The following is a 23,601-nucleotide window of genomic DNA, read 5'->3' on the forward strand; positions in this document are numbered from 1 at the left end:
AAATAAGATTTTGTTTTGAGATTAAAAGTAAAGGACGATGGCGGATCCAGGGTTCCGCGTGTCCGGTGGCCCTGAACCAGGAAGCAGCGAGATTGAAACCAGACACAAACAAGAGAATGTAAACAGGTGATATAAATAACCGTCCTGCACACGCGCATTTGTTTCCCCTGCGCCGGCACGCGCCAACTTTAGGACGCCTGCTCTCAAAACAAAAACAAAAGAGTATCCGAGCGCCGGCGTTGCCTCCCTGCACGCTCCTCGCCTTGGCGGCGGCGCTGGGAGCTCTAATCCCAGGCGACGAGGTCCATCTGATCATCCCCGTTCCCGTCGGAGCGCCAGGCTTTGAAGGGTTTAATCACGAACCCAAGTCCGATTATTCTGCTGCCGGCTATTTATCACCCCGAACTCATGATGTTAATCTCCTCTAATGCCGTTAAAGGTCAGAGCATCGATGCCAGATTATATCAATATATCCTGACCGGCGGTGAACGACGACGGCGTCTTTTTAAGGGTTATCGTTGCAGCTGCGTGCGCTGACCCCGGGGTTACGGAGAAATTATCACGCCCAGGTGTAAAGCCCCTCCCCGCCCCTGTTTGAGAAATGCACGTTAATCCAGCGCGATTCGCGTCTTTAGCAATGTCGCCGCAGCAGAGATCGTCCAAAGCGAACGCAGTTAAAAAAAGCAACCCGAATCCATGTAATCCGGTACGACATATTTATCAAGTAGATAAAAGCGGATTCATCGAAATTTGCGATTCGCATGGATGGTTGGCGTGTGTCGATCTTGCATCTTGCGAAGTCCAACTTTATTCGGGGATGCAATGCGGTACAAACGGGCTCGGATAGAAAACTCAAAGTTGGGACACTGTCGTGAAAATCGCACTTCTTGGAGCTTCCCCGCAGCCCCCGCTTGTGGTTTTGCACAAGAGGCACGACTTTATCACACTGTCCTTCGCTTCCCAAGCTGCTCTTTGCTCATGTTGTTTCGTCCAAATTATCCATCATGTAAATCATATAAATTTGCCCCACCGACCCCACGGGAAGCAGAATCTAATGCGAAGCAGAGGCTGAAAATGGAGTTTCTATCTATAATAAGTAGCTTTTAGCCTTAATAGGTATTTTCATAATCCTGGTTGCAGTCCAGTCCTGCAACTGGACTAAAGGTCAGGTTTGAAATGGGTATGTGTTTTCAGTACGCAGAGAGCTCCTCCTGTGTCTTCACCAAGAGCTTAGCACCCACGCCCCCCCCCCCTTTTTTTTTTTTTTTTTTTGTTTCAGCTCTCCATTTTTGTGTGACGTTTTAACTACCCGATCTCACGCATGGCCCGACTGTCTGTGGTCTGAGCGAACACACCCGCCGCCGGTCCGCAGATGTGACGGCGGACCTCGCACGCAGACGTCTCCGCCGTCCAAATGACCGCCTTTTAGTTACGGGAAATGAAACGCATCGTGAGGCGGGTAAATCGGGGTGCGACTCGTGGTGTTTTCGTTCTGGAATGCCGTTATTTGGTGCAATGGTCATCATCAATGGCCGCAACCTTGGACGGCTCAAACAACCAACCCTTTTTCTTTTCCCGGTGGCAGAATGGGGGCGTAAGCGGGAATTTTAACGGTTATTAAGGACGCCCGGAGACCGCCGGGGTGATCGACGGTAACCGTCTTAACAAACCAGGCACGCGGCGCGGTTGGAATGTCAGACGGTTTGACCTCACATGTTGACCAGCAGTCACCTGAGAGCCTACCAGGAAAGCAAAGTGAGCCAATACGCTGATAGAAAAAAAAACCTGTTTGCTTTGGTTCGCGGATAAATAAAAACGAGACAGGGTCACAGGGTTTAAAGGTGAAAATGTGGACTTTTATTCACCGGCTGACTAAAGTTTATCTGTAACGTCGCAGCAGCAGCAGCAGCAGCAGCTAGCGATGACGGTTTGCACAATATGGATCCACGTAGACATTCTGTGGCCTCGCATGACGTGACGGTAAAGTAAACCAGACATCACTCAATCACCCATTCATTGTCAATAACGCTTATCCTGCAGTCAGGGTCGGGGGGGGGGAGACTTACTCTGGCTGTCATTGGCCGAGAGGCGGCGTTCACCTTGGACCGGTCATCCATCCATTCGTAGAGACATACAGCCACTCACTCACATATATATAGACTTATATTCATTCATTAACACATTATATGACCATTCACTCATTCATGTCTTATAGAGATAAAACCATTCACTAACTCATTCACATGTCACATGGAGACATATATCCATTCATTCACTCACTCACCCATTCATACATTTTACTGCCATGCAACGTTCACTCACTCATTCATTCATAATATATAGAGATATACAACCATTCGCTCGCTCATTCACGCATCACATGAAGACATATATACATTCATTCACTCACCCATTTTTACTTTAAATAGCCATACAATCACTCACTCATTCACACATCTTATAGATATACAACCATTCACTCACTCATTCGCACGACACATGGAGACGGATACACATTCATTCATTCATAGATTATATAGATGAGATGAGAACAACTTTATTAATCCCGAAGGAAATTGTTGTGCCAGAGTTTCAAGTAAAAACATAACAGTAATAGACAATAGTGGAAAGGAGGAAGAATAAGAAATATAATGAAATATAAATTGTCTTAGCCATGTCTTAGCCATACAACCATTCATTCATTCATTCATTCATTCATACGTCATATAGAGATTTACAACTATTCACTAACTCATTCACACGTCACATGGAGACAGATATACATCCATTCACCCATTCATACATTATATAGCCATACAACCATTCATTCTTTCACGTCATATGGAGACATACAATCATTCACTCATGCATTCACACTATAGAAATATACAACCATTCACTCATCCATACAATGTTTACTCACTCATTCATACATCTTATAGCGATATACAAACATTCACAAGTCATATAGAAAAATACAACCGCTTATTCACAAAACATACAAACATACAGCCATTCAGTCACTTATTTAAGAGACATTCACTCACATTCACTCGCCATTAACTCTCATTCACAGACCAGGTTTAAAACCATCCACTCACTCATTCATTCAAACGTCAAACAGAGATGAAAAAGCCTTCACACACATCCATTCACTCACTCACAGGTCACAGACAAATACGACCAATCATTCACTTATTGACAATAGAGATATACAAGCATTAACTGTCTCATTTACATGTCGGAGATGTAAAACCATCCATCCATCCGTCGTTAGTCGCTTATCCTGCACTCAGGGTTGCTATATGGGGATGCTATATGCTATATGCTATCCCAGCTGTCATTGGGCGAGAGTTGGGGTTCACCCTGGACTGGCCACGTATCCAGACGTACAACTATTCACTCCCTCATTCAAACATCACACATGAACACGCAAACATTTATCTCTCCATTATGCCGCCCTACTTTCGTTCCGAAATACCGTTAATTCTGAACGCCCAGCAGGAGCCCGGGAGCAAATGGGTTCGATTTGGTCGTCGGTTATTCGGCCGTACGTCACCGTTTCTTTGAGCTGGAACACGATTCACGGATTTCAGAAAAACTGACAGGCTTCTCACATGGAAGTTTTTTTTCTTTTTAGTTTTTTTTTGTGTGTGTGTGTGTGTTGGGGGGGGGGAGGAAAAACAGCTGGAGTTAATAACAATGGCTCCCACTAGAAAATACCAAAACCCGGTCTTTGTCTGGGGAAGATCGAGTCCAGCGCCGACTTCCTTTTGGGTTTTCGGGTTTAATTGTTCTAAAAGAAGACCAGAATCGACGCGGTTAATGCAAAAGCCTCTCCGACGATAAACACCCACCGCCTGATGCTGAAGTCAGAGTTCAACCAGCCTTCAGTTTGTGTTATGAAGTGTTATGAAACATAAATGAGTCGGGGTTGGGACGATGACTTGGCGGTGAACTTTGAAAGCATCGATTGAGTCGTCACGTGCCGCAGAAATATCATCACCCGTTTGGAGTCGGGAGCGAAAAATTTGGTGGTTCCGGTTTACAAAACCAACGTGTATGTGTGTGCGTGTGTGTGTGTGTGTGTCTGGTTGCTTCTGTTGTGATTACCTGTCACATGGCTATCAATCATGGCTTGTTGTGTCTCTACATGTGGCCCAGCGATTGGCGAACGCCGCCTCCAACCCACCCGCGACCCTGAACGCCGGATAAGCAGTAAAGAAAGCTTATCTTAATAAGATAAGATAAGCTGAGATAAGATAAACTTATCCATATAGGGGAAATTCTTGTCACAGCAGTGTGAAAGTGATAGTGTCAATAAATAAATATGTACTAATAGAAATACCAATAGACAGACAATTAGAAGACTGTAAATAAGAAATAATGATAATAATTTCTTATTTACAGTGTATATATATATATATATACATTATTTGAGAGAACTGGCTATGTATATGTCAATATATATATATAAATAATAGTAATAATAATAAATATATAAATAATAACATTTCTAATAATAAATAAAACTTATTTTATATATACATACATACATATATATACACATATACATATATATATATATACATATGTATATATATAAAAATTATAGTAACTAATAGAAAATACTAATAGAAAATAGTAATAGAAAAATAAGAAAAATAAAAAAATAAAATAAAATCCTTTCTCTGGACTGTACACACTGAACAATAGTAGCGTGAAACCTAAATTCCAGCTGATTAAAACAGGTGCGGGCACAACAGCGTGAGTAAAAAAAAAAATGCATGCAAAAAAATTACCGTAATTTTCTGGACAACTGAGCGCACATGAATATATGTTGCATCGGCTAACAATAAACAATATACGTGAACATATATAGGCTGCAGAACCCCACTGTTTGCTAACTCTGGACATATTTTGGCGAAAATCTTGACGTTCCTCTATGAGCTTGGACCTCTTCCTCGCTCCCTTTCTCAGCTTTTGACCATTTTGTCACAAGAAAACATCTGACCAGCGACCACCGTACCTTTTTTTTTTAAAAGGTGCTCCGCAGTCGGCAAGAAGTACCTGGTTATGGGCGTGACTTATGAGTTCCACCAATCACAAAGCACTTACTGCATCTTCCGGACTATTGAGCTCACCTTTAGCCGCACCGGCTAAAAATAAACAAATAAATATACATGTACATATACTGTATAGGCTGCACTTGTCTATAAGTCGGTGTTCAAACCATGTGAAAATAGTAGCGGCTTATAGTTAGGAAATGACGGTACATAACATCCACGGTTGAATGCTTATTGCAGCCCATTTAAAGATTATTTACAGAAGAAATCAGTCACAAAATGATAAATGATAAATAAATGATAAATGATAAAATGACACGTGTATAAATCTGCCTGTGGACAAACATATATTTTTATGCTATTTTTCAAGCTACAAGACCCATTAAGACACTTTTATTTATTCTATCTGCAATGAAATTGTGTACACATCCAGAAGGGGAAGCAGAAGGAGGCCAAAAAAATCCATAAACTAGCCGCAGTCGTTGTTAACGACTCAGTATATAAAAGTAGCGACTTATAGTCGGGAAATTACGGTAAATCATGTGCTATAGAAAGGACTCTCCAAAAGTAGGATGACATTCATGTTCTGTCAAAGCTTTCCGCAAATAGCCAAGCAACGCACGCGCTCCTCGCAGGGCATCGTCATAAACTAATATCGCTACAAATGCAAAGGGAGGCTACCGATTTACTGTTTCCACGCACGGATCGCAGCGGACCCATGCGAAGGCCGCACGCTCCGGCACCTCTTCAGGTAACGCGCCAGCTTTCCATTCCAGCAACAGGTGGCGACCCATACCGGAGCCGGTTTGGAGTTTTCCCGAGGTGTCTGTCTGATCCCGTCCGGTGCTCTGACAACTAGCGGATTCCCTCCCCGACCCCCCCGGGGATTTTCCGGCGAGGACACGGACTCGCCAACATTCAAGATCCACCTTTGCTGTGCAGCCAAAGGGAATCGGCGCTGCACCTATCACGGTTTACCGCGGCCCGAATGAAGTCGAATGTCCGAAAAACTGGTAAAAACTAGCGTGCCTAGCCTTTACCGCCACCAGTGTAGGAATAGGTGACCAATTTTATGGACCGTATTTTTCGCACTATAAGGCGCACTTCATTTTCTTCAATTTTCCCCCCCAAAAAATCGAAAGTGCGCCTTATATTCCAGTGAGCCTTATGTATAAATTCCTGTTGTGCTTACAGAGCTGTCAAAATGTTTTGGTGTGACTTTGGTAAGCGACGAATGATTGATTGACGGACATTGGGATGTCACGTTAAAGTCGGTCCTTGGTTGAAAATGGGTGGCAACGTTAAGCAACATTAGCTAACTAACTATGGAATACAACATTGTCCCAATCTGACATTAGCTTCAGATGTCCATGCGTCGCTGGCAGGGACAAACCAATCAGAAAACGGTACGTAGCACGCTTACCTCCGCCACTGTTTGTAATACCGCTACCGATACTGTGCTTCAACATCATATTGTTTGGAAGCTTTATCATGCACCTTAAAATGCGGTGCCCCTTATGGCCCACAAAATATGGTAACCAATCAATCAATCAATCAATCAGTCAATCAATCAATCAATTGAATGACCATTCATTGATTCATTATCTATATCTATGCAATCGTGGTTGCAGGGGTTGGAGCCGATCATTCTCGCTCATTCACGCATTGTATACATATGTATATCATTCACTCTTTTGTTTCACGTGTGATATAAAGACACGTCTTTCACCACCAGTGACATGGAGTCAGGGGAGGCAGGAGAAGCCGTGCCTCACTTGCCAATCTTGGACAGAAAAAGATGTAAAATAAAAAAAAGAAATAATGAAATGGTTAAATTTATCAGTGATTTTCATTTAACTTCAGCAGTTTTAGCTTGTTTTTTTTAGTCAAAATTGCCGGATTTTCACATTTAATGTTCAAATACTGATGAGACACGTGCGGTGAGGCCGCCGACAGTCGAGCCTCAACGGCTGACTGGCGGAATGCTAAGACTGTATTGCTGTCTCTCTGTAAGTCGCTATTACAATGTTTAAACACCTCTGCTACTTGAACTACATTTCCAATGTACAGTATTTTTGTGATAAAAAATTCTTGTGCTGAGCGATCATAAATCGGCTGCAAAGAGCCACTGAGTGAGGCACGCAGTTCTCCTGCCTCATAGTAGGGGGCGCTCGTGGTTCCAGGGATTCTTCTTGCGACTCCACGGCTGCAGAATACAGCGACAGCGAGCTGGAGTTAGCAAGTCAAGTGCAGCAATCCAATTGTTTTTTCCTCTCCTCACTTTCAAAATGAAGGATTACATAGCTAAACTTAGACAATTTTCTAAATTGGTCTCGCATGGACTACATTTATAAATAAAGGTAAGACCACAATAACTTTTTTTCAAATTAAATATGCTTTTTTTATGTGAAAAAAGCTGATGCGATATGAAACATAAGACGGCAACCACTGCCAAACAAAACAACTCATCAATAACTAAAACGGCTGCAAAGAGCCACAAAGTGAGGCACGCAGTTCCCCTGCCTCGCGGTAGGGGGCGCTCGTGATTCCAGGGATTCTTCTTGCGACTCCTCTGCTGCAGAATCCAAGACAGCGAGCTGGAGTTAGCAAGTCGAGGGCCACCATGCAATTATTTTCATATCCAAACGAATAAAATTTTCTAAATTGGACTTGCATGGACTTTACTAATAAGTAAGCGCCACCAGCCATGAACCTCACTGCAACTATTCACCCTCTCATTCACGTCATACGAAAACAACCATCATCCACACATCATAAAGACTTCTAAGCATTGCTTAGTCTACATCTGGTCACTTCAGGATGAACCTCCTGCATGTGTTTGGACTGTGAGGAGAACCCAGGGATCTTGGAGGAACCCCATGTAGACACAGGAGGACATGGAGACCTTCACTACCGCAACCACCGTGCCGCCCCGCTTGGAGAATTCGGTTGAAAGGCCTTACCAACTTAAGAGTTCATATCAGTAGTAACTTTTGAGGACCACGGCATCTGTTGACATGTGAAATATTGGAAACAAGAGATGTTGTGAAAACCAACGAAACCTTTGGTTATTTGTCGACATGAGTTCGGAATGAGGTTACGGCGTCTGACATCGCACCCCGGCGAGACCAGATCCACGGCTATTTCTGTTTCCTCTCCGAATTGGACATTTTTCCACAGAGAGACAAGCGAGCGCAGCTCAACCCCTTGGCCGCCGCGCGGTAATAATCAGAGAGAGTCATCGACTTCCCGAAGTGGGATTATTGATTTGCGGGGCAAGCCTTACCAAAAAAAACAAAATTTTTAAACACACACAAGCTCAAAACACACACACACACACGTGACGGCTGATTATATTCAAAGTTAAGTTTGGCTTGTTTTCCCCGGCCGCAGCATTCTTTCACCTAATTATTTCAGATGGTTCAGTGACAGCTGGATTAGCTGGCTGAACATTCTGCATCACTCTGTCCCTGGACTTTGACAGCGAAGCCCCGGCCATATATTTACTCTAGCTCTATTGATCACCGGCCTGTTTGACAAGCCAAACCGGGGAAAGTGCTGCATTTGCTCAACGCCGAACCTTTCCACGCGTAGCTGAGCAAACACGGCGTTCTGCAACTGATGCCTGACATAAGACGCGACAGAGTCAACAGCGCGTTGGACACAAACCCTTAATGACATTTGTTAATGTTTGATGAACTACATGTAAAGTGATTGATAAGCTAGCTTCATACCGATTCTGGCTCATGATACGCGCCCCCCTCCGCCGACGCGACCGCAGCCTACCTGGTGACGTCGCGTGGTCCGAGTCCGCGAGGAGAGCGGATCCCGGCGTGGGCGGCCAGGTCGTGCAGGAAAGCAGGAGAAGCAGCAGGGCTTCGGAGGAGGGCGGCGCGGCGGCCATGGCGCTGGAAACAGACACGGACTATTATCAGGGGAGCTCGCCGATGACAGGCCGAGGAGGACATCCCACCTCGCAATGCTCCCAGTCTCCCCCACGCACATTTCCTACGTGTCCTGCGGGCATGAAATGAGGCGACCGTGTGTGTGTGTGTGTGTGTGTGTGTGTGTGTGACAGCGCTAACAGGACCGGACATAATTCATTGTTTGGCACGATTTGACGTTTAAATGAGAGGGTGAATGTCCCCACTCAAAAAGTCATTTGGACCCGTTTCCTTTTGAATTTTAAAATGAATTAACACGGCATATAGCATTTTTTTTTTTTTTTGCCTTTATGCCATGTATAAGCAAAATGTGATGCTTTTTTTTTTTTTTTTTTTAAATCAACCAACAACTGCAGAGAAAGCAAAATTACATTTGTGCATGAAACAGTTAAGACATGTTAAGACATGTTAAGACAATACATATTTCATTATATTTCTTATTCTTCCTCCTTTCTACTATTATCTATTACTGTTATGTTTTTTTACTTGAAACTCTGGCACAACAATTTCCTTCGGGATTACTAAAGTTTTTCTCATCTCATCTCATTCATCTCGAAACAAAACATATTGAATGCGTCGGTTCCAAGGTTACTTTTAAACAAAATACTCAATGTCTATTTGAGTGCTTCTTGTATTTGGACAGCAAACAGCAAACCGAAAACGCCGTCCTCTCTCTGTGCGCCGTCATCCTTTTTACCGGCGCGTGCAGTCGCTTATTTAGACCGATGAAAATATTTCAACAGGTTTTATTTAAATGATTGAGCTCCGTAATCTTCAAATTCAAAATGACATTTTAAAAATGGCCAAACCAAAATAAAATAGATTTGGAATTTAACACCCGCAGGGGGCGTGAATTTTAGAGTGACTTGTATGTCTCCAGAGAACAAGAAAATGAGTGCATGAATGGTTTCGTGTCTCTTTATGAGGTTTTAATGAATGAGTGAACGGTTGCGTGTCTCCATATCTATATCTATATCTATATCTATATATCACGGCCCGTCAGAGACGAGACAACCATTCACTCCATTTTGTTTCCATAACTCGCTGGATCAATACAGTCAAAGTGGGAGCTTTGAGAATGTGGTGTCTGCTGTCGCTTGCGTTGAGGATTTTGACGTCTAACCTCGGAGAGACCAAACAACCTTCGCGCAAACGGACGGCCCAACACAGAAGAGCCACCGCTTCAGGACGGGACTCCGTTCTCCACCTGAAGGACAAGAACCTTTCTGTTGAAGATGCCGTGGTTGCAGAGAGATGTCAAAGAAGCCATCTTAGTCCAAACAAAAACATCTCTGAACAAATGAGGAGGCCTCAGACGCGACCTTTCACCAACATACGACGCCGTACTGGGATCAATACCATGACGGACCAGGACCTCCCGCACCCTCCAAACAACCAGAACCAGTAACGTCCACCTGAGCCTCGGTTCATGTGATCCAACAGGTTCCCACTCCTTTGTCTCGCTTTACCTTTTCACATTCCAGTCCGGGTGATCCAGGGATTGCTCTTTTGTACCAACAAACGACACCTCCGTGAGCATAACAACCCCCTTAGACCTACTTTCTGCAGATCAACTCTTCCATTTACACAACAAGCCACCGTGACCTGGACCCACCCAAAACCCTGGCAATTATATTTGGAAACTCCCCACAGGTCATTAGAACCGAAGAAGCCTCTGGGATGAGGGGCTGAAACGTGAACAAAACTCAAGTTCGGATGCCAAGACAAGAAGTTTGACAAGAACCTCCACCGACAGAGCGCCTTCCAAATGAATAAACTCCTAAATAGTCATTTTTAAAGGTTTCAATTGCAAGATGTTGAATCCCAAGGAGCTAAAAAAAAAAAAAAAAAAAAACAGTTTCCAGTTAGTTTTTCCGCTATGAAGTTTAATCAAAATATAGAAATTCACTTTGCAGCTCGGGCCCGCGATCAGACGTCCGCCCGCCCGCGTGATAATTACCGAGGAATATTGCGTCGGATTTACGACAATCGCGTTCTGCCAAAACGGAGGAAATTAAAATCTCGGAATTTATATCCGCGGCTTCATTCCGACACTTTTCCGAGCGCGGCTAGCCGTCTGCGAGCCGGCTTGTGTTCACAGACGAGTTCAACCAGTCAAGTCCAACCTCTAAATATAGGTCAAACTCTGTCCGCACCCTTCGCTATTTCCAGTTGAGTCTCCACGGCTTCTCCGCCTTCTGGAGGCATCACTCCGACATTAAACCCGGGTTCTGCTTTTATTTCAGGAAGGAGGACTTTTAAATCCATCTGAATTACAAGCCGCTCCATCCGCGTCTTACATCCATCACCGACGGAGGGTTTATTTATTTTTTTTAACGTCTCGACGATAAAACGCGGGACTCCACAAGCGCATTTACAAATTACGGTTCCCCTGGATGACAACATCGGGATCCGGAGAGCGACACGAGGCGGAGCCGCGAAAAACAATAGAAAAGGAGAATCGCTTTCGATCGGCTGTTAAAAGATCTGCACGGAAAGAGTGCAGCTGTGGTGTATTCGGCGCTGCGGCCGCCGTTAATGAATGGGAGGTTGAAGCGGGGGGACGGACAGAGAGGGAGTAAGAGTTGGTGGACGGCGTCCAGGCGTGGAGAGGCCACACAAGGCCAAGTTATACAATGCAGGGATTCATGGCGGAGAGCCGTCGACCGGCGCGCGAGTCGGTGTCGCTGGCAAAAAGGCCCTTTTCTGCGCGCTATCGCTCTTTTACTATATTTTGGAAATCCTGTTGGACTTTTTGTCTCCTCGCTTTTCTCTTTTAATAACTCACCGTCAGGGACGATTTAGGGTAAAAAAAAAAAAAAAATATCCAACAAAATAATTTTTTTTTTTTTTTTTTATAATCCAAGAAAAAAAAGTTGTGTTTTTTATGCAAGAAAAAAAATGTTTTTTTTTTATCCAAGAAAAAAAAATATGTTCTTTTGTTTTTTTTTATCCAAGAAAAAAAAAAAAGTTTTTTTTCTAATCAAAAACGAATAAGTTCTTTTGTTTTTTTATCCAAGAAAAAAAAGTTTTGATTTTTTTATCCAGACAAAAAAATTGATTTTTTAATCCAAGAAAAAAAAGTTATTTTGTTTTCAAAGAAAAAAAAAATCTTTTTTAATCCAAGAAAAAAAATGTTTTTTGTTTTTGTTTTTTTTAATCCAAGAAAAAAAAATGTTTTTTTTTTTTTTAATCCAAGAATTCTCTTGTCATAGTTTGACTTTTTTTGGGTCTCGGTTCAAGAATGTTTCGCGATGGATCAAAAAAAAAAAACAAAAAAAAAAACATGCTCAATGCTCTGTTACAACATACTGGAGGGGCGAGTGTGCAGTTTGGGATGAAGACGGGTTGACATTTAAAAATCATTTCCTTCTAAAATTCATTCACTCATCCGTTCTCTGTGCTTCTTATCCTGCACTCGGGGCCGCCGGGTTGCTGAAGCCACATTTAGACATTCAATCTCATACATCCGAGCAACTTCTGCATGTTTTTGGACATTGAGAGGAACGCGGAGGACGCTCCCCTTCTCCTCAGTGGCGAAGAGCCAGGTATTGTGTATCTGTCTTCGCGTCTTTTATCGCCGTCTGGTCACAAACAGTTATCTCGCTTTTCCAGTTCTGAAAAGGCAGCGGCGACCTTGAGACGGTTCGAACGCCTGCCGGGCACGAGACTCGGCTGCTCGGCAAAACACGCGACGACAGCGCCGACGCCGGCGCCTCGTCTCAAAGGAATATACCGTCATTTCCGGACTATATTATAGTATTATACAGTCTTTATGGATCTTGTAGCTTGAAAGACAACATGAAAATATCAGTTTGTCCACAGGCAGATGCAGGTTTACACACCTTTATCATTTCGCGATAGAGTAAATCTGTAAATAAAATGGGTTGCAATACGCATTCCACCGTGGATGTTACAGGCACATTTCCAGTATGTATTTGTGGATGCTACAGGTATGGATTTAATTAAGAGTAAAAAAAAAAAATATTTGTGTGTAAATATTTAATGTTAAAACGTGGTCACCTGCAGCTTATAGACAAGTGCGACCTATATATTGATTTTTATTTTTTTTTTGCTGGTTTGGCTTATATTCCGGTGCGCTCAATTGCCATGAAATTACGGTAAAACAATATCGACCTTTAAAAAACACAGAACGGCGTCATCGGAATGCGAAACGTGGCAGAAGGACACAAAACGGCTTCCTCTCTCTCGCCAAATGGCCGGACGGAGACGGTTTGTTATCTGACGGCGGCCGAGGGGAGGATCTTCACGTTCGGGGAATAAGATTCACAATCGCGGTTTTCCTCCCCGAATCGTCCGGAGGAGCGAAAACACGCGGGTTGTGATTTACGACGGCGGAGTTCCTTTTTGCATTGGACGCCCATCAAACAAGCTGCATAAAGCAATGCAATATTTCCATTTTTAATATTACAATGAACAAAAAAAAGCGGAGCTGCGACGCTCCCATCTGCAACTGGGGCTCTATCTTTAAACCCGGTGGAGCTCGGGATCCGACGCGGCTTTCTACCCGGCTCCTGTCGACCAATGACAGAAATAAGAAACGCAGGAACGCCGGCCGAGCCAATCAGAAGAGAGGGAGGTTCAGCTCAGGCCTCCTGGGGTCTCTTGGTAAACATGTGCAGCCTGTGTGGTCAACCTTCCTCCCACTACCTCTGCCCTTAAACACACACCCGCAAACACCCAAGCGCGTGCGCGCAAATGCATTCCACACACACACACGGGAACATATCAACGTGGCATCTCCTCAAATGTGCATATATCATCCGCGATTGTTCACGAGGAGCTGACAGGGAGGGATTACCGATGGACGGTGTAAGGTTTTAGAAAAAGAAAGGTCAGGGGCTGAGAGGTCATGTCATCCAGGGCAGACCAATGCAGAGCTCCAGGAAAAGCAATCACACACACACACACACACACAGTGACACATGAGTCAAACAACACATGCAAAAGAGAGGTTTTAAGTTCCTTCGATGTAAAGACGATTGGGAGAAGCGCTCAGTTTCACGGCTGAAATGACGGGACGTTTTGATTTGTATCCCTGCAGATACAATCTTGTGGGTTCTGAAAGGTTCTGCAGAACAAAGAGCCATTGTGCTTAAGCAAACTCCAGATTCTTGTCTTTAATAACGTTAAATTGTTTTCCATAAAACTGCAATTCAACAATAATTGCTTTGGAGACAAGTACAAAAAAAAAACAAAAAAAAACGAAGGTGCTTTTAACCGTCTTATTATGTTAAGGGTCAATTTGACCCATTTCACCCATTGACCCAATGGGTCAAATTGACCCTTAACATAACAAGAGGGTTAATACATTTATAAGGGACACCTGTCGATTAACAGGTTTTTTTTTTTCTTTTTTTTTTTTTTTTGTGCGTGAATGCAACGCGCACAAATCTGATACGCCGATACGGTCGGCGTCGGTTTCCCCGCCACGGGGGGGGCCGACGTCCGAGATCGACGCGTAATCGCACATTTTTATAAAATACCCAAAGGGTTTGATGGAAATTGCTCATGAAAACACAAGAGTCATGCAGAGACACACCATAATCCACCGTCTCCTTCACACATCTGCGCAGCTCGTGGTCCGATCGACCTCCAGCATGGGTTTGGACTGCGGGAGGAACCCGTGGAGAACCTGGAGACTCCACACAGAGACGCCGCCCCCGTGGGAATCCAACCGGGGACCTTCCTGCTGTGGGGCGGGAGCGCTAACCGCTGCGCCAACATGCCGCCTTTCTAAAACATAACCATAATCACACACAGCCTTCAGAGATTAGCGCTCACACACACACACACACACACACACTGGAAGCTATAGGGCCACAGAGGTGAGTCTTAAATTCGATTTTTCTTTCCACATTCCAGCGATACCCGTCCGGATTCAAGCGCTCGGTGCGCAGGAAATGAAGAGTAAGCGTAGGGGAAGGTGGCGGCGGTGGGAGGCGCAGGGCTGGAACTTCACCGGACGAAGAGCAAAACGCTCAAAAAGGCCACTTCAGGTCGCTGTCAAACTTCTTCGGTTGTCAATTCAAACTGCGGGCGAACAAACACGAAACCCTTATTTTTGGCAACCGAAGACGGCAGCTATGTCGGCGCTACGGCCAAAGGCTATTTTGCGCATCAGCGACCGGAATGCGCTCGCCGCCACGGAGGTATATTTCAAAATTGCATAAAACGTACAAAGAATTGTCGGCTATTGGAACGATAAAGGGGAAGTTCTGCAGCAAAATGAAGAAACAGAATTAAAAAAACAGCCGCCAGACGTCGACGGAGGCCTTTAAAAGCCCGTATTCGTCCGATTGGCCGACTTTCATAAAGCGGAGGGGCAGCGCCGCTGGGTTTTCGAACACAAACCCGTCCATAAACGGAGAGCTGTGTTGGAAACAGACGGTTAAATATAGGAAAGCGTCGGCGCGGATCGTCGCTTTCTGCTGCAGCGGTCGTCTAGACCTTCCCCAGAAACTTCTCTTCTTATTATCTGATCGGGTTAAAGTCCAGTTTGACACGACCGCTTTGCACTTTCACAAATATGAAACAAAAACATGGGGATTATTCTTTGAAAAAAAAAAAAAAAAAAAAGGGAAACGAAAAAAAACAAACACACAGGAAACAATTAAAATATTTGCCAAAACAAACGCCGATCCAATTCCGATCTTGGGTCCTGCAGCTCGCCTGCTGTTGTTGTTGTTATTGTTGTTGTTATTGGGACAGATATATTTCAAGAATCGTTCGTTCTTCTTGGAATACAATAAATATCCATGTTGTAAAATACAGAGTGCAGATTGTCACGTACTCCTCGAGGCTGGAGGCACGAGCTGTGGACGGCCGCCCACTCAAGACGCCCGTTCTCTCCGGAGGAGAGGATTTTTTGATTTCAAGAAATTTGCGTGCACAATTCTAGGATGCGGTTGCTCCACACTGCGTGCGGCGGTTCCCGTTATTTTTTCACCGGTGACCCGAGCAGGAGGTCATATCCCGGTCTTTTCCAAAATTACATTACATTACATTACATTACATTTGGCAGACGCTTTTATCCAAAGCGACTTACAATAGAGGACATAAGGACTGCAAATAACACTTGCAAATACAAGATACACAGGAAATATACTGAACAGTAAGCTTGGGTTAGTGAGTTTTTTTGTTTTTTTGTTTTTTTTTTTGACAAAGACGTCCACAGACGTACACACACACACACACACACACTGCATAGCCTAACTTGGTGCCTAACCCGATCTGGGGCAGCTCAAGCATCAGCGTAGTAAATAGTCCTGATGACGATTTCCGTGGAAATTTCAAAACATCTACGTTCAATTTGATATATCCTGAAGATACTCTGTTGCTCGGAGCTCGAGATTTACCGCTTTGACGAGATTCCGGACCGCGCGCTACGATTAAATATCAAACGGAAGTAAACATAGACAGAAAAAATTTTTAATTCTTCTTCCCTCAGCCGCGGGGAATCTTCAATCTTTGTAGTTACTGCTAACAGTTAGACAATTCATATTTCACTATATTTCTTATTCTTCCTCCTTTCTACTATTATCTATTACTGTTATGTTTTTTTACATGAAACTCTGGCACAACAATTTCCTTCGGGATTAATAAAGTTGTTCTCATCTCATCTCATCTCAAAAAAAAAGGCTATTTCATATGTTTGAATGCTCACGGCTCCCCAAGGTTCGCCGTTCAATAACTTCACCAAGAATCCTCAAAATTTCGATTTTCCTTAAGCGCCGTACATGACATTCATTAATTCGTCTGTTTATCTTCTCCTGCTCTCGAGATCGCGGGCCATTGGGCGAGAGGCGGGTTCACCTTGGATATCAGGGCCTTCAAACAACCATTTATTGTGGACAACCTCAGGTCTGCAATGAACCTCCTGTTTTTGGACCGCAGGAGGAAACCGGAGAACGCGGAAAGTCCACCGCGACGTCGGGAACGGAACCGGGGACCTTCTTGCTGCCAGGCGGAAGGAAGCGCTGGTTCGTCACCAGAAAGCGAACACACCAAAAACTTCAGGATAAGGCTGCATGTTAATTCCAGTGAAGAAGAAGAAGAAGAAGAAGAAGAAGAAGAAGAAGAAGAAGAAGAAGAGGGGACGGCGCTGGCAGGGCAGCTCAGGCAGGAGGCGGAGCCTGCAAACAGCTGCAACTCAGCCTTGGACTATTTAATGCATTTACATGCATTCATTAACCTGAACCTTTCTGTTTGCATGTGTTTTCCATGACTGTGTGTGACACGGGACGCATGTTCAACCTGTGCATATGTGTGTGTGTGTGTGTGTGTGTGTGTGTGTCCTCCAAGGCATTCAGATTTGGCTACTGGATGTCTCTAATGTCTCCTACTCTTGTTTCATAAGAGAGAGTGGAAAACTCGGAGTCAGCATGCTGGCATGAGAAGAGCCTCCGCTGGAAGCAGATCAGGACACACATCTGCAAACCCCCCTAAAACCTGAATGTGTGTGTGAGTGTGTGTGTGTGTGGGAAGTAAAGGGAGAGCCGGAGAAAGGGTGGGTGCTGTTTGTTTGCATGTGTGCGTAAAATCTTTTGTGTATCGACACATGAACAAGAAAGGTAACGACCGCGAGTCGAGCCGTGGCAAAATACTTGCACGGAACTTGCAGCGCGCGCACGTGAAAGCTGAAGGGTGCATGTGCGGGCAGGCAGCGGGCTGTCTGAGATATTAAGCCGATAGCTGTCAGGTAGAAGTTTCTGTAACATCTCGCTTTTGCATCTGTTCAAGCCGCTCACCGGTGGGTGTGACGTTTCAGAGAATACGATTTTTGCAGTGCAAAATCCCACCGTTTTCGGGGGACGGACGGACGGACAGACACGCGTTTGTTGTTTCTCGGCTTCTGGGTGGCGGCGTGAAGCTCCAGAATCTTATTTCAGAGGCAGAGCTCCTCCTCAGCACATAAGCGGAGCGTGCATCTTTATATGATTCTCTATAAAATGTCCGCTCATTTCGAACCCCCGTGAGGTCTCGTCTCAGGGAAGTCTCCCGGGAGGGGAAACAGACCAACACGGCGGGTTCTTTCTGCACCGTTTGCGCCGCCGCATCCCCTCCGTGCACACTAGAGTGGTAAAAATGGCACCCGGAGAAACCAATTTACTCTCGCGTTGTTGTTTTTCCACTTTACACTCTGTCAGCTTCAACTGCGAATGAGAACCAGTTCCATATTCATGTCATTCTGGCTGCATTCTGCACATGCTCCTTATCTACAACTCCTGCACACACACACACACACACACACAGAGACTCATGTGTCAACAATTTACAGCTGTATTTCAGTGCAAACACGTCAAAAGACAGAGGATAGAAGAAGCACCTAGAGTGTTGCGGATACAATCGGCACAAAAAGCTCGACAGTCGTTCGAGTCTCCTGGTTTAGCAAAAACCTGGTTTGCCAACCTGAATAAAATGCAAATCTGAGATAGATGATTTATTTATTCTAACCGGCAGCGCACGTATCGATGGACATTTGAAGCCGTAGGTAAATATGCAGGATTTTGACCCAAGCCCAGTTCTCAGATCATCTGGTACCGCGAAGAAAACCTTGCTCGAGAAAAATAAAGGGAACGCTTAAACAACACGATGTAACTCCAAGTCAATCCCACTTGTGTGAAATTAAAGCGTCCACTTCGGAGGCAACACGGATTCATTTGGACTTGTTTTAAGGACATGACATCAACGTTAGTGTGTTTTTCCACTTTCATTTCAAGCGTGACTCCAAATCCAGCCCTCCACGGGTTCATACATTTGATTTCCATTCATCATTTTTGTGTGATTTTCTTGTCAGCACCTTCAATCATGTAAAGAACAAAGTATTTCATAAGAATATTTCATCAATTCAGATCGAGGATGTGTTATTTTAGCGTTCCCTTTATTTCTTTTTAAGCAGCGTACTTTTTTCCATTCAACTTTCCAGATCTCATTTTGAAAATCGTCTGTTCCCGCCCTCGCGTTACTGCCACACTTAACTCTGTCGCGCCATTTCACACCTCCACGAGCTAGCCTGAGAAAAAAAAAATGCAACAAAAGTCGCCGGAGAGCTTTTTTTCGGGAAAAACCAACAAACGCCGAGATGGCAGAAGCGTCGCAGAAAAAGAAAGCTGCATTTAAAAGAAAATATCAAGATTCCTACCGCAGTTACGGATTCATTGCAACAGGTGACACGCAAGCTACGCTACGCAAGCTAACGAAGCTATGAAACCCTCAAAACTGTTTCGCCACATTCAGACCGGAAAACATTTTCATGCATGAAACTGATCCCTGGTACAAATAAGGTTGGGGATCGCTAGTATAAAACCCTGACTGCACAAATTAAATGAACCTCACTTCATGGAATAAAAGCTCAACCGCAAAATAACAGCGCGTAGCGTCAAGCCTACTACTAATATCTCGACGAGCGGCGAGCAAATGTCACAGGAGTTCATCACACATCGCAGCAAAGATGGAAGCGAGCTTGTCGACAGATTAGCAACAACTTCTTCGTACGGCTCAACTAGATGTAATTTTCGGTTTTGGTCTTGGATTTTTCCGGATTGAAAAACACAACAGAGTTCGCCCCGACACGGCCGTCTTTTACAAACCTGGACAGTAGAAACAAAAGCGAACAAAAAGAACCCCTTACCTTTATTATGCAGATGATACCACGCTTTGTGTTGCGGATAAAGAGCAGATGTTATTTGTTGGAAATCCGGCGTTTACGGGTCCCTTTTGCAGGCCGAGCTCGCGGCTTTTTCTCTTTAACCCCGCAGTTTGCTATTTAATCAACAACGTGCAAAAAAAAAAAAAAAAAAAAAAAAAAAAAAAAAGAGGCTACTTCAATTTGGAAAAATACAAAAAAAATCAAGACGGCGGAGGTTCCATCCCCGCTTTCCTGTCGACTCGGCTCGGAGATCCGTGCGGAGCTGTCAAACGCCCACGACCTCCATCCCAGACGAACCTTCGCACATTTAGTCTTGCACGGGTGCGCCAGCTTCTTTTGCAGGATCAAAAAAAAAAAAAAAACCCTTTCTCCGGCTCGCCAAAAGCTCAAGACCGACGATGGTTTTAAGGAATAAGATGGAGCCGATGCAAAAACTGGTGCGACGCTTGATACGCCCCGGCGCCGCGCTCTTACTCGGAGGGAGCCAGAATCAAGGAGAACCCTGTGTGTGTGTGTGGGGGGGGTTATTTACGAACTTGAGGAATTCAACCGCTACACCCACCCCGAATGATAATAATCATTTAAAAGTATCAAAAGACATTTGCGTTTCAAACAGGGGCCTCCGCTGGAGGATTGGAGGCTCCACTGAGTCTGCTCCTCAACATGTTTACACATCAACTTTCCAGTCTTCTGCTCTTTTTTTTTGGGGTGTCCAAGAGAAAATTGATATAAAATCTCCCCTAAAAAAATGTAATATTGACTTATTGTCTCACCGGGTGGTAAAAATGGCAACCCCCTCCCCTCCGTTCCCACCCACCCACCCGCATCCAAGTGCGTGGAATCGAACCCGCGGCTCCAGAACTGGCGCTCCGGGTTCCGACGCGGAGTGTTTTCTGTCCAACTTTAACGCACAGTTTTAAGCACCGGAAGCGCCGAAAACGCGTCCCGAGACGGCGTGGGAGATGCAACAACAACAACAAAAAAAAAACAAAAAACACGGTGGATTCTGCACTACACACACACACACACACGCTTACTTCTCTGCACGAAGGAGAAACTGCAAAAAAAAAAGGGGGGGGGGGGGATGGGGGTTCTGCAGGACCGGCGCGGCGGTTCCGCGGAAGACGGGCCGGCGTGTTTCCCGCCGTGCGTGGAAAAGTCTCACCTCCTCAACTTGGAGCCGAAGTGTCTTCTCTCGGACCCGGATTCTCACGGGTTTCCCTGCGCGCTCACTTCATCCCCCTCGCCTGCGTGGAGCGGCGCACACACACACACACACTCACGCACAGAACGGAGCCACCGTGTGCATGTGTGTGTGTTCATGTGTGTGTGTGTGTGTGTGTGTTCACATGGCGGTGAAGCGCCCTCGTCCGCCTGCAGCCCGACCGCCTCCACGACGCGCAGAACTTCCAAAATAACCTCCGCCTCCTCCGGATCCGTTAATTACTCCTGGACAGAAACCGCGAAGTCTCGCGAGAACTTCATTAGCGTGGACACGGTGTCATTTTTTTAACACTTTATTTAAAACACTATTTTCCATACAAGTCATAAATTCATGGAATAACCGTCCCCTCCTCTTTTTTTACGAATAAAAATAACATTTTAAGGAAAATATCTGAATTTAAACCTCGATTTTCATATTTCACACCGACACAAACAACTGGTTGTGCACGCCGTGGCGGGGGGGGGGGGGGGGGGGGGGCTGGCGGAGTGACGCCGAGAGAGGCTCGTCCGGAATCTCAGCTGTCAATGGAAATCCACCCCGAAACACACACACACACACACACACACACACACAGACACACACACACCTCCATCCAAAAGCCATCAATTCTCATGGAGGCCCCGCCCCCACACGTGTGGGAAACATCCACACAGCCATCTGTTGCTGCCGCCTTCTTGGAGGGGTCTTGCGTGCGCATGTGTGTGTGTGTGTGTGTGTGTGTGTGTGTGTGTGTGTGTGTGTGTGTGTGTGTGTGTGTGTGTTAAGGTATAACCATATGCATGCTCACGTTGACCTCCAGTTCAATTCACATCCAGGTCTTTGGTCATCCCGTGCAGCTGGAGATGACTCCATGTAAACCCAAGGACTACTAGGACGCCCATGTTAGGACATCTAGCAGCGTGCACACACACACACACACACACACGCACGCACGTGCACGTGCACGCGGGTCAATGCGACATTTCGATACAAAAAAAAAAAAAAGGCGGATCGAGTTTTAACCAGATGCAGCTGATTTCTCTGCAGACTTTCCAAACATCTCTGGAGGAGCAGGAGACGTTTCTTCTGACAGGCTGATGGTTTCTTAATGAGAGGAAGAGCACATTTTATGTGGGACCTCCAGACCTTCAGCTCCGAGAGGGTCCGGCTCCCCCGCCGCCCCCGCCCGTGGCCTCGCCTGCTCCCACCCTCATAATAGGGGTTGTTTTGCGAAGCCGAATGCGGCTCCCGTCGGCCGGAGCGCCGGGTTAATAACGCAGACACAGGCGACGGCTTTATTACTTTTTCTTCCTGCCAATATCCTGACGCTGCCGCGTGGGTCGGCGGGGGCCTCGGGAGGAGCCGTAATGTCTCAAAACGACCTCGGCCGGGCGTAACTCGTCGTTTCCATTCCACATGGCGTCAAACGCTAATCGCCCGACGTCTCCAGGACGACTCGAACATTGGCGTCGTTTATTGTGATTGCGTTCCAACTTGTATCTGGTGTTTTACTGAGCGGTTCAGGCCAGCGGCGTAGCTCGGGCTCAGGTGGAAGGAGAGGACAGCCAGAGGAGGGGAAATAATAGGCAGAGAATAAAATGTGAGGGGTTCAAAAATCTTTTTTAAACCAGTTTCAGACAGAAAGAGGAGGATTCGTGTCATGCAAACAGACAAGATACTCCGTTCATGACCCACAAATGTGTTGAACTGCACTTACTATTATAATGTTCATTCGCTCATCTGCCAGTGACGTGCAGTCAGGGGAGGCAGGAGAGGCCGTGCCTCACTTGCCAATCTCGGAAAGAAAAAAATGGAAAATGAAAACAGGAGTTGAATGGTTCTATTCATCAGGTATTTTTCATTTAACTTCACCAGTTTTGTTTTTTTTTCCACTCAAAATCGCTGCATTTTCACATTTTCTGTTCAAATACTGAGAAGAGACATGTGGTGAGGCCACCGACTATTGAGCCTCAACGTAGATTGCGCAACAACGGCCGACTGCCGGCATTCTCTGCACTAAGACCGTATTGCTGTCACTGTAAATGTTTAAACACTTTCGCTACTTTAACTACATGTCCAATGCACAGAATTTTTGTCAACAACTGTATGTGTGCTACTAGTTTCTTGTGCTGAGCGATAATGAAAGGGCTGTAAAGTGAGGCAGGCAGTTCCTCTGCCTCATAGTAGGGAGCGCTCGTGATTCCAGGGATTCTTCTTGCGACTCCACAGCTGCAGAATACAGCGACAGCAAGCTAGAGTTAGCAAGTCAAGTGCAGCCACTTGACTTTCTTGATTTTTAAACATAACCCTTGAACTGCTGCTAAACAACTCGTCACCGACTAAAACGGCTGGGAAGAGCCACTAAGTGAGGCACACAGTTCCCCTGCCTCATGGTAGGGGGCGCTCGTGTTTTCAGGGTGAAGTCTTGCGACTCCTCGGCTGCAGAATACAGTGGCAACAAGCTAGAGTTGGTGAATAATGGTGAATAAGCTACTCTGTAGGGTTCATATGTTTGCAAATCTGATTGCGATGAAGTCAGTGCCTCACCAGGCATGAACCTCACTGCCCGTCACTGTTCCCCACATCCCTTCCCGTCATCGGACGAGAGGCAGGGTTCACCCTGGATCCATCACGGCGCCACGGAGAGAGACTTTCCACCGTCCACCCTGTTGTTCACACGTCACGAAAATACAGCCATTTATTCTCATTCACACG

At 45.3% G+C, this 23,601-nt stretch overlaps 1 protein-coding gene across 1 annotated transcript in view; it reads right to left on the reverse strand.

Annotated features, from left to right (window-relative positions):
- Positions 1-21,097, reverse strand: part of ghra (growth hormone receptor a) — a 45,378-nt gene extending 24,281 nt beyond the window's left edge. The window contains exons 1-2 of the mRNA XM_086174453.1: positions 20,848-21,097; positions 8,853-8,974 (exon numbers count right to left, since the gene is read on the reverse strand). Coding sequence (XP_086030579.1) covers positions 8,853-8,970 — 118 coding nt within the window. The 5' untranslated portion in view covers positions 8,971-8,974; positions 20,848-21,097. The remainder of the gene's footprint in view (positions 1-8,852; positions 8,975-20,847) is intronic.
- Between the last annotated feature and the right edge of the window lie 2,504 nt (positions 21,098-23,601).

This window comes from Fistularia commersonii, chromosome 26 (assembly GCF_037954325.1).
Source record: "Fistularia commersonii isolate RoL2024-O1a breed Wild chromosome 26, RoL_Fcom_v1.0, whole genome shotgun sequence".
In the NCBI taxonomy this organism is placed as follows: domain Eukaryota; kingdom Metazoa; phylum Chordata; class Actinopteri; order Syngnathiformes; family Fistulariidae; genus Fistularia; species Fistularia commersonii.